Genomic DNA, 12,897 nt, shown 5'->3' with positions numbered 1-12,897 from the left:
AGGACAATGAAGTAATGGCACATGCTTACAAATACTTAGCTTCAATACTCTCATACTAAGATTACAATCGTGACGAGTATTGTAAAAATTCCACATATAGCTCTCTAATTCAGACTTTCTGTTTCTCAACGAATCAAGGATATTTTCTTCTTTCTTGTCCTTTAGAAAACAAACTCTAGAAAACATGAACTTGGCTACCCTTGGTAGCACCGCATGGGCATGGCGACGCAGACATGTACATGGTTTGATTTTGAATCGTATTTACATAACGTTCGATTATATTCGTCTGAAGGGAATTTCCTGATATACCCACGCATGTCACATTTATGGACGAAGAACTGATCATACGATACAAATAGTGTACAAAGATTTATTTATACATTGCTTGGCGGATAAAAGGGAAAATAACCCATTTCGGTGTGTCATCTATGTGATCGATCTGGCCAAACATAAGTTTGTTCTTTATCATATATATGTAAATGAAATATGTTTGTAGATGTGCATTCCATTTGAGAGTGTTTGTGGCAACTTGGACGTAGTTTCTAGAACATAGGAAATGAGACATGGAAATTCGTCTTGAGGGAAATGCATTCACAGTGAGCCTACATCAAACTGAACTGGAAAGAAAACTATCCTCTCTACACAAATGGGCAATCACCATGTCAGTGTATCGCTCCCGCAAATATCCTTTATTAATCCTCAGGAGGCAACAGAAGGGACTTTTGCGGAATTGGAAGTATTTCGGTTTTGTTGTCTGTTTCTGAACATGCCATTTTACATAGATGACGAGCCACATAGAGTGTCAATTTCATAAATGACAAGAGTGTTTGTCAGTTATTTTGAATATTGAATACAGTTCTACCAAATGCTGTTTAACTACTTTCCGACTCAATACATCCCGTGTACATGTGCTAAACAGTATACTATTCATATAGAGGATTAAATGTATTAATGATTATATATAGATGTGAAATGAGGTTTACACGATTCAATTATACATTATCATTTAAGACGGATCTTGACTCAGTGACAATAAAACAGAACTAAATGTAATCAACGTTACAATTTAAACGTCATTTGCAAAAAGTTCAAAAAGCATGCATTACATGGATTAAATCAGTAATAGTATTCTGGAATGAAATCGATTCAGTTTAACTGACATCTTGTCCTTCCATTGATTTGTTTCCACTTTGAAAGTCGTTTGTGTCTTCCCTCTTCTGTTTCCGCCATTAAAGACAGTCAACAGACTTGATCAGAACATATTCCAATAATGGACTGTTTGCTGCAATGGTTGAGAACAAGCCGCAATGACATGTATGTCACAGTTAAATCGATGTAGGAAAATCCATATATTGATGAACAATTTCTTGGGATGTTTGTTACTTGTACTTCAAACACCTTGATGTATTCTCGGACACAGCTCCACATCAATAAAGATACATCCTTCACACAATGATAACAAAGAATAGACCCTTGCCAGACGCGTCCCAGCACAAATAGTGCTATCGTTGAGATAAAAAAAAGTATAAAATGTCATTCGTTATATTAGTTAGTTGATTAGTTAGTTTGTTTCTTGTTTAACGCCACACTCAGCAATATTCCAGCTATATGACGGCGGTCTGCAAATAATCGAGACTGGACCAGACATCCAGTGATTGACATGAAGAGCATCGATCCACGCAATTTGGATCGATGACATGCATCAACAAAGTCAGCGAGCCTGACCACCCGATCCCGTTAGTCACCTCTTACGACAAGCATAGTCGTCGTTTACAGCAAGCATGGGAAGCATGGGAAGCATTTCATCTCAATCCCATGCTCCTTACAATTGTACCTTCACAATCTCTTGTCTGATTCGGGGCGGCGGGTAGCTTAGTAGTTAAAGCGTTCGCTCGTCACACCAAAGGCCCGGTTCGATTCTCCACATGGGTACAATGTGTGAAGCCATTTCTGCTGTCCCTCTTCGTGATATTGCTGGAATATTGCTAAAAGATGCGTAAAACCTAACTCACTGACGCTTATCTGATTCTACCTTCGTATCCTCGTACCTAACCTGTACCTTCGTATCCTCTTACCTACATTTACCAATGTGGCGTGGACTCCGGGTTTCATCCATCTTCTTCAGGTCTACCATTCTTTCCACGTCCATGCATATCCCGGTTGTACTTCCACCCCAGCATCATCCTCCATCTACCATTGCATTCACAACCTCGTATCATATTTCTTCCTTCCTTTGGACACGCTTCCAACTCCTCGAGTTTTTCTTCCACAAAACCCGACGCTTAACTTGACATTCTTTCGCTGAAGGCGACGTGTCCATCACACGCGCGTGTTCTCGTTTTCATGTTTGTTCGACGAGACCGCGAACAGATTAAGGAGAAAGTTTTTTGAAAGTAACCCTTTGGTTCATGTTCAGTCGAGGTCAATTATACACTTCAGAATCTAGCTTTGGACACTCTCAACACTACTAAGATCTTCATCAAGAAGAAGGTGTTTCTTTATCAGAAAGGTCAGGCTGCTAACTCTTTATATATAGTACGAATAACAATCGTGTGTGTTCTGCACTATTTCTTTGAACGTTGTTTTCCCCAGATTATTGAGATGATGTATAATAAAACTATTATTATTATTACACAGGTAACTCAAATGTTTCCTTCACTCCTTTCCTAATTGAAAAACTTCCACTTTTACCATCACTGCAACCATGACTTGTTTAACAACTATTGTCACATGACCTACAGAACACTTATTGTCACATGACCTGTATGACAACCATTGTCTCATGACCTGTGTTACAACCATTGTCACATGACCTACATTACACCCATTGTCACATGACCTGTATGACAACCATTGTCTCATGACCTACATAACACCTATTGTCACATGACCTGCATGACAACCATTGTCACATGACTTACGTAACAACCATTGTCACATGACCTGCATGACGACCATTGTCACATGACCAACATAGCAACCATTGTCACATGACCTGCATGACAACCATTGTCACACGCGACCACAGAAATTCATGAACGAAGTTTCTGAATGTGCATGACAAGCACTTCTTCAAAAGTGACATTATAAAACAAGTCATGGGTTACCAACATACATTCTGGGTAAAATACTTTCTCAAACTTATGGAATGGTCATAAATGTATCACGTCAATAGGCACTTTGGAAACAAACAAATCCGTTTAAAAACATTTGCATGTGGTCACAGAATAGAGAAAACAACATTATGTTACGCTAATAATACCGTCCCGAGTTTCCCCCTCTTAAAAGCATTGAAAATCGTTGCTGTAATGAGCTCCCTGCCGAGTTGTAACATTGGGGTCTGGAAGGTACTTGTGAATTATTAAGCTGTTTCTAAATTCCACTTCACAGATTCGTGTATGCGCCCGTATGGAAGGTATAGATTAATGTATCTAGAAAACATTATGTGTGCACTTGTTATCGATTGTTGCATGTACAACTTTAACTTCAGTGGCGCATGTGATGCCAAACAGACTGATCTCGTGATTGGGGGCGTTGTGATACTTCACCAACTTATTGTCGACAGTCCAATCCTTACTATCATTTACATTTTCTTTTCCAGTGATTTATTTGCAATCATTATAGAATATATTTTCTACAAACTGCTCAACTGGCCTTTACGTTACCCCACGTAATCTGTTTTTTCTCCTTTTTTCATCGTATGGAGTAACGATCCATCGATTCTTCGCCTTATCGCGATACTCAGGTGAATGAGCCATGCATTGACAGCATTGACGAAAAGCAATACACACAATAAAAGACAATATTATAATTCCAAGCCCACCAAGTTCAACCATTGTGGTGTGTATTTGGTTTGATGTCTTCGTTATTCCATAGAATGGTTATGTGATCTCAGATCATATATTAGCAAATCACATTTTGGCAACTCGTGCAAATGAAAAACGTACTGAAATCAACTCGTTAAAAGTATCAGTTAGTATCGTGATTCCTACAGTATCGGACACAATATACGTGGATGTTTTATCGTACTGCACGTCTATATCGCGTCACATCGAAATCCAGGTTGCCAAAGTACTGTGAAAAGCCACGTCATTGTTTTTCTTTGTAACATTTTTGGTACTGTCCATCGATGGTTCCAGTTACAGCAAAACTAATGATAAATGATGTTTTGTTATTGTATTGATGGTCACTTGACCAATGCCAACCATTCTCGGTATTTGACATCACTACACAAGTTTCCATCATGATTTCTTTAAAATCGTTTGTTTAACTTTACTGATGCTTCTATAAAAAATTAGATACTAACTTATGGTATCATGGCTTTCGTGACGTTTTGTTACCATTAATACATGGTCTCGAACACTTTTTAAATAACTTAAACAACTATAGTTTCTGAAAGAAACACTTCGTTGTAGGTGTAGGTTCAGAGTCCATGTTCTTTAACAACGTGAAAAGTTAAGACCTTGTGGCTTTTTGACAACAAGAAGGAACCAGTGAAGACCCGGGGTAGAATAGGTCTTAGGGAACCCATGCTTGCCTTAAAAGATGACTATGCTTGTTGTAAGATACGACTAACGGGATCGGGTGGTCAGGCTCGCTGACTTGGTTGATGCATGTCATCGTAACCCTATTGTGTGGATCGATGCTCATGATGTCAATTACTAGATTATCTGGTCCAGGCTCGATTATTTACAGACCGCCGTCACATAGCTGTAATATTGCTGAGTGCGGCGTTAAAAAACAAGTAAACAAACAAACAAACAAACAAAGCAAGAAGGAGAACCTAGCCACATGGGTCACCGTTCCACACAATGACATGTCAAAGTTGGGAAACTTCTTAAATGACGGTGGATAAGATTTTCAGACTAGAAGTGAAACAGGTTGAAACGGTTTTGTCATAGTTTATGGGATGTGATTCGTGTTTGTCTGGGAATGTCGGTATTGCATGCTTGTGGAAAAATAGCTGAATAGCTAAATAGTTACAAAAATAAAGGAAGACGTATTTATGTTGGTCGGTGAGATCTTGCTTCAAGATACTGAAATCTGTTTTTATCGGATTTTTATATTTTATTTCGAGTATTGAAAACCTATGCGGACATGCCACATAATTTGTTCATCAAATACAAAATGTCAAACAAAACAAAACTATAGCGAAGTTGTGTTTCCATAGTTTTATGTTAGTGTCATTAACGGGTTAGAGTATATGATAAGTTAAACGAATCTTCCATTGTAACAAATGTTATATTTGGGACAACACTTTCTCAGTAAAGTACAAATTCTAGTACTCTTTAGCTGGGGTGGGTAAGATCGCTGACTTTGTGTGCTGGCGATTAGGTGCCTCACTTGGTGAACTCATCCCGAAAAAGTACAAAAAATTGTACATGTACATTTGTTACACTTGACCACTTTGAACACGTCCTCAAGAGATCGACTGTCTATGAATCGCGTTGCCATGGAGGTTAGTCCTGGACACACGAGCAAATAATGAATAACCCGTTGCTAACACGAATAACAACCGAACCATGATTCTGAAATTGGTCCTCTAAACATCATTAATGCAATTGGCCCTTGCTTCTTCTGCTTATGGTGACGATCACCTTCTACCCAATCATTTAGGGTCTCTTTCTGAAAGAAGCCTCATAACATCATTATCAGGATAGAGTAAAAATAACACCCTCCCGTCTGTGCTTCCTTTATTGCATTCTTCTCCACATTGATGCGTAGGAGACGGGGTTTGTTAAGGAGAAAGGGTTTACCCCCTTACGATAACTGTGGATAATGCAATAATGGGCATAATTATGACTCTAAGCACCCTGTTTCATTGATGGCCTCGCTGGTTTGACGTTTCCTCGGATCCTCTCAGAGGCTTCGGCGTGCCCGGCAATACTGCCACGCATTCTTTGATAATTAGAGGCTCCGGTCACACGGCAGAGTAGCAGGCAAGAAATCGAAGCTGTGTGGTAGAAATCGGAAAAATCAAGGCGTGCGTGGATACAGTGAAACAGTGAGATGTCGAGTAAGAGATATCGTCAGTGTTCTTTCAAAACGACAAATGAATATTTCGTGGATGACCCTTTACCAAGTGAACACCATGTCCGCTGTTCGTCGGTGAGTGGAACTTTTTGACACTTCTGTTTTACATGTTTTATTTACTATTGTTGAATGTACGTGTTTTGGGAGTCAGTGTCAATGAGTGTGGGAATGTGTGTTTGTGTGGATATCATTGCTTGTACACAAGTGCGAGTAATTCCAAATGGATTTCACGAACAGTTCTGAGGCAAACTAAACTTGCAAAATCATTCTTTACTTGAGTTGAACTCCCTTTTCCATTTGATTCTCTTGGGTCTGGGGTGGGGGGGGGGGGGGGGGGGGGGGGGGGGGGACCGGGGGGCCCAGTCGTCTAAGGCGCCGCGATTCGCTGTGCAGAGTTGCGTCCCCTGGACACCCCGATTATGTTTCTAGGTTTGTCAGCACCATACCCGTGCTCTTGGGTTTCACCGAAGTGGTAAACGTCTAAGACCTGCATCACTTCGGGCTTTCCTCCCACATTAAGCTGGCACGCCGCGATATAACTGGAATAATGTTAAAAGCAGCGTTAAACCCAACTCACTCACTCACTCACTCTTGGGTCTGGGAGAGAGACTGATGAAGGATAGATAGGGTAAGCTTAGTCATTCAGGATATTTGTCCTTCAGTAGTTCCTTTGCAGAGAGTATTTGTATTCTTATCATGAGGAGGCGGGGAATCAGTGTACCTCGTAACTTCAGGTTCATCAGTGTTTTGGACGGAGTAGTATTCCTGGTTATGTTATACAAGGACAGACGGGGTCATTGTCAACATCCCAACATCGGGATGGGGAACATCAAGGAAGCCATAAATTGTACAAATTCTGGGAATCGGACCAGGTTTTCGGCGTGGCGAACCAGCGCTCAATTACAAGCCAACCCAACATGCTGGGACGCGATTCTGAAGAACAAATAATATATTTATGGTGTTCGTCAGGTTCTTTATACTTCCTAGAACAAATGCACCGACAGCGTACTGATAACACCGTGTACAGGTCTGGAATACTGGCCTTGTTCCATTCAACTTTAAAGGAAATCAAAACTGGAATCTTATACTCAAGGGAAACAACCGACATTGATTCTTAGCTGTATGTTCATTTTATGCGTCTGTATCAATACTTTCACACAACTTTACAGGGCAACGTAAACAGCGATGCACGTATTATTGACCAATGTGTGGCTTATATGTTTGTTCTTCGTTGCTGTTACCATCGTTACAAGTAGCGGTTTATTGCACAACTTTTCTTATTGTTCAGATTATCTTTGGCAAATTATGCAGTTCTTTTAATTCCCAACCAGACACATGAACCGAACCTGGAACAAATTATCATAACCGTTATCGATAACAATGTATCTCATCGTGTATATTGATAGGGTGAGTGAGTGAGTGAGTTTGGTTTTACGCCGCTTTTAGCAATATTCCAGCAATATCACGGCGGGGAACACCAGAAATGGTCATCACACATTGTACCCATGTCGGGAATCGAACCCGGGTCTTCGGCGTGACGAGCGAACGCTTTAACCACGAGGCTACCCGACCGCCCCTATTGATAGGGACCCGACAATTAAAAGTAAAACAATATTGATAATAATGAACGAATACGGAGACAAATGTATTTTAATTATGTACATATACATGTGTTTTTATATTCTTCTCAAGTTATGTATTTAACATTTCATGCCAAACTTTCAAAACATTCTGTTGTACTTCTAAAACTTTTAAACCGCCTTCAGTGAATTACACGTACCAATGGCGTACGGGATCATTATCTATTCTCCTCCGTAAAGCATTCCTTTAAGACAGGTGTTAACCTCATTCTCTAAAGTGTTGTGTTTTGCCTTGCAATTTAAATGCCCAGCACCATTAGCTTTATGTTTGTAGGAGAAATAGTTTCACAATGAATGTGCCAAGGAGATCCTGAACTTCCTTGAATGTTTATTCAATCTAATTGTATGGTGCTCACAACAAACATAACCACTTCTTACCAAATACGAATCACATGTATAGTTTTTCATATGAACCTTGCGTAAAGACAAGCATTCCTTGAATGGTTCTGTTTCACGAATTATGAGTGAGTTAGTGAGTGAGTGAGTTGGGTTTAACGCCGCTTTTAACAGTATTCCAGTTATATCACGGCGTGTCAGCTTAATGTGGGAGGAAAGCCCGAAGTGATGCAGGTCTCAGATGTTTATCACTTCGGTGAAACCCACGAGCACGGGTATGGTGCTGACAAACGTAGTAACAAAATCGGGGCGAACCAGGATTCGAACCCACAATCATAGGTTTCTGGCGTGCCCAGGGGATGCAGCTCTGCAGAGCGAATTGCGGCACCTTAGACGACTGGGCCACCCGTGCCCCCCACGAGTTATGAGTAGCAGTGGGGCATGATACGCTCACCTTTACTCGAACACCTGGTATCATCACTATTTGTTAGTAATTCATAAACACATGCTCATGATACAGTCGGGATCGTACAATCGAGTTCTCATGATTATGGAAAGGGTTTTGTCACTTTTATGTTAAAATTCATCAGAATCTGACCACAAGCCTCTTAAGAAACCATAGAGGAAGTATCGAAACTTTTAATCTGTCTTTATCACAGTGTGTATGGAAACCGCTACAGAGAAGATCCAACATTTCTGTCAACGCAATTTCCTCCTCAGATATCCCGAGGTGATTCTACTCAGCATTGTCAGCAACGCACGAATAGCCTGTCGTTTTTTGTAGCATGTAATTCTTTGAACTATTTTGACTCTGATGCAAGCACCAGAAGGAGCTTCATGTGTGCGTGTCATCCACTTTTAGCCTTACAAATGTCACATCTGCTAACAAACTGTTCTTTCACTCCATTACATCAATGCTAAATATCCCGTTGGGCACCACAATACACCTCTCATCTCTATCCTTCATGCCATATAAACGCCAAACAATTACACTCCCGTGTCATATATATTATACAATATGAGATATATGATGAATTTGTGGCTTGTCTGATGATCTTATTAGCACACCTGTCAGATTGCTCGCAAGGGCTATAACTTGTTATTTGATCCGTGTTGTACACATAGAACTTACAATCAATCATTTTCCAAACTAGTTTGGTGGGAGTGTATATGTACAGTGGAACTATGTATTGGAATAACGTACCAACGTGTGAATCAATATCTCACAACGACAAAACCTGCGATGGCCCGGGTTAGCATTGGTCTTCAGGAACCCATACTTGTCGGGTTGTCAGTCCCGTTGGCTCGGTTGATGCATGTCTTTGTATCCCATTTGTGTAAATCGATGCTCATGCTATCAACCACTGGACTGTCGGGTCCTGTTTCGAATATTTACATACCGCTATCATATAGCTGGAAGATTGCCGAGTGCGGCGTTAAACAGCACACAAACAAACAAACACAATGACAACAAATGCGTATAGCTGCTCTCTCACATATTCAATGTCGTGTCAGCAATGGGTTTTTTAAGAACATACGTTTGCCTTATCTTTCAAGTCAATTTGAGGCGAACCAATTTACTTTGTGAAGAGGTGAAGCCATGTGTGGGTGAAGAGCTGCAGTGAAGTAGCTCTGGTTCCCGACCGACAAAAACTTTCCGTCCACCTGCCGTTGTCAATGATGTCTTCGCGACTGTTTGTTGTGCATGCTTTGTCGTACTGTGGAGTGAAACCCACCAAATGGGGATTGATTTGTTGGTGGTCAATACTCGATTACTTGAATTCGACATGTGGACAGGTTGTCATCGGTACAGCATTTTGGCTTGCTCTGGGGCCTAAACAGATTAAATCCTTGCACCTTATCATGGTAATATGTTTTCATTATGCTGGATGAACAGATTACGCGATGACGCATCTTCACGAAGCGTTTCCTTAACGGCATTATTAAAAAAAGGTTCTATATGCAGCAAGATATTCACAACCGGGAGAAGATTGAATAAAGTTTTGTTACTCCGCTTTTATTCAGTTCTACGTGTTTATTTGATTCTTCCTTTCTCCTTAAGGGACCGACCATTTGATTTTCGGTAGTGGGCTGGGGGCAGAAAATTTCTTGAAATAAATTGAAATGCTGAAATAAATTTCCCCAAAACAATCGCTACCCAAATTACATTGTTTGAATGTGTTTTCAGACTGTAGCCGAAAGAAAATATTGTCTACAAACAATATCCCCCCCCACCCCCACCCCCACCCCACACCATGGGCATCCACGCGAACCTGTTTCTTATTCAGATTAGTTTTTATCCAATAGTTCCAAAGATAACACATTTCACATTTCTCGGGGTTTCAGAAGGAGAACTATTTTCAAAGTAACATCATCAGAAACATGATGTTATAGTCGATGGAGAAATACGTTTCGATTTGAATATTAGCTTCTGGATTAAAACACGACCCATAGGAATCAATACTAAATCTCACACATCATTTACAACTTCGGTTTCTTCTGCTGCAATTAATATTGCCTTTAAAGCTATTCATGTGCTACTTGGGAGGAAACTAGTTCCGGGCTTAGGCGGGCGTACGTCTTTTCAGGGCCAACTGCATCGTACGTGGCACCGTCAAAGGATAGAAGATGTCCACGCGTCTCAAGAACATTTGTTTAAGTTGCCATTGATCCGTGAGTTCAGATGGCTGTGTCGTTTCCAGTTAGATTTGTTAAGATTTTGCTATGTTTATTTTCATGTGACAGATAGAAAGATGATGCATGATTTAACACTGGTGAACAGAGTGAGTAAGTTGGGTTTAACGCCGCTTTTAACATTATTCCAGTTATATCACGGCGTGTCGGCTCAATGTGGGAGGAAAGCCCGAAGTGATGCAGGTCTCAGACGTTTACCACTTCGGTGAAACCCACGGGCATGGGTATGGTACTGACAAACCAGGAAACTGGGTCGAACCGGGATTCGAACCCAAAATGATAGGTTATTGACGTGCCCAAGGGACGCAACTCTGATCACTTAGACGACTTGGCCCTCCAGTGCCCTCCGGGTGAACAGAAATAACGGATCGTTCTAGGATTGTACATGCAATTTAGGGTCCATTTGTAGGATTTCGATGAACCGAGTCACTTGTCCAGGGTGCCACCACACGTTTTGACAACTCTGTTTCGGGTGTATGGACAGATTCGTGATTCCACCATCTGGTCATCTACCAACGGGTCAGTGGATTCATTTGAGTCTACAGGGTGAATATACTGTACACTTGAGATAGTGACAACACCATACAGACATTGTTGACTGAATAATACCAGTTGTATACGATCTCAGAGCCTGGCTATAGCAGCAAAGCGTTCGTTGTGTTACGACCTGTCGTCACTATATACTTTATCATAGGCTTACGAATGACGTAGTGCTACGAACGCTTTGTGGAACAGAGCCCTGACCCTTTCGAACGCTCTCCCACTCCGATCACGATTGGCTTGCCACATGTCCTCACAATGACAGATACTTCAGATTGGCGAGTGTGGCTTTATTCACGATACGAATAGAAATATTGATGTCTAAGCCATCATACGATGCTAACAGTCTGCAAAATTTCATGCAAACGTTAAAACGTAAAATTTTACAGTGAGTGAGTTGTGTTTAACGCCAGTTATATTGCGGCGTGTCAGCTTAGTGTGGGAGGAAAGCCCCAAGTGATGCAGGCCTTAGACATTTACCACTTCGGTGAAACCCACGAGCACGGATATGGTGCTGACAAACCTAGAAACAGAATCAGGGCGAAACGGGATTCAAACCCACAATCATAGGTTTCTGGCGTGCCCAAGGGACGCAACTCTGCACATCGAGTTGCAGCACCTTAGACGACTGGGCCCCCCGTGCCCCCGTAAAAGTTAACACTGACATTGAAGTGACTTGTGATGATTCTAATGGAATCAGTTTCAATCAACCCATTTTCAGCGAACACCCGGTATCATATTGATTCGTGAATGCTGGCGTTTCCGTTCTAATTTCACTCGTTATATGTACGTGACAGAGCATGCCAGTACGAATCCCACTTGGTTTTGCCCCAATGTACTCATTCAAGTATCACAAGCGAGTAAGTAATTCCATCGTGACAGTGATGGGGAGGATCTGTGCGTGATGTACGTCACAGTCACACTGATGCATGACACAGACAGATTCTAGCAAAAGTAGTGATTATTTCATTAATTTTGTGACACCCTGTTTCGTTTGGACATATCTATTTGTTCTGAAATATTGTGAAAATAAGAGGCGACTAACAGGATCGAGTGCGGCGTTAAACAACAAACAAACAAAAACCGAACAAACATGTTTTGAAACTCTGATTCTTTGGGATGCGGTAATGTACTTGGGATTATGATAGAAACCGAAAATCAGAGCCTCTAAGTCCAAACAAACGTCAGAATGTATTTGGCGTTGAACGTTGTTTCCACTTTGTGTTATTTGTATGCATTTCAACAGCTACAGGACCAGTTTCTTACTCCTGTTGTTCAGGCTCGAACGCTCGTTTCCTGATTACGAGCCTTGGTTTTTGCACATCCTGCTTGCGTTTCATCAAAGTGGTACTGTCATTAAGACCTGGGTCACTTCGGATTTCCTCCAGCATTAACCTGACACGTCGGGATGGAACTGGAATGTTGTTCAAAGCGGCGTTAAACCCAACTATTTCATTTTCATTCCGTACCGCACCTTATGAACGGTGTAGCCATACCCAACCCAGAGGAGGAATTCATGATGTTTGAGAAAATATTCCCACAGCACGGGCCACGGATGAAGCAATTAAGCTTCCTAACATTCTGCTGTAACACACGAATACGTTACCATTCATAAGTCGTCTTCATGCCATGTTTAATTTTTAACTCTATGGGT

The 12,897-nt window shown here is 41.1% G+C and overlaps 1 protein-coding gene across 2 annotated transcripts in view; it reads left to right on the top strand.

The window, feature by feature from the left end:
* LOC139471774 (transmembrane protein 47-like) overlaps positions 1-12,897 on the top strand; it is a 100,731-nt gene that overhangs the window by 67,652 nt on the left and 20,182 nt on the right. The window contains exon 1 of one of the 2 annotated variants that reach the window (XM_071254264.1): positions 5,909-6,108. The exons of the other annotated variant lie outside the window; for it this stretch is intronic. Coding sequence (XP_071110365.1) covers positions 6,010-6,108 — 99 coding nt within the window. The 5' untranslated portion in view covers positions 5,909-6,009. Of the gene's footprint in view, positions 1-5,908; positions 6,109-12,897 lie in introns of those variants that run through there. 2 annotated transcript variants of the gene reach the window in all.

The sequence above is a fragment of the Haliotis cracherodii genome, unplaced genomic scaffold (genome assembly GCF_022045235.1).
Source record: "Haliotis cracherodii isolate W230 unplaced genomic scaffold, xgHalCrac1.p SCAF_23, whole genome shotgun sequence".
NCBI lineage: Eukaryota > Metazoa > Mollusca > Gastropoda > Lepetellida > Haliotidae > Haliotis > Haliotis cracherodii.
Note: the sequence above shows the minus strand (reverse complement) of the source record. Positions and strands in the feature narration are given on the sequence as shown.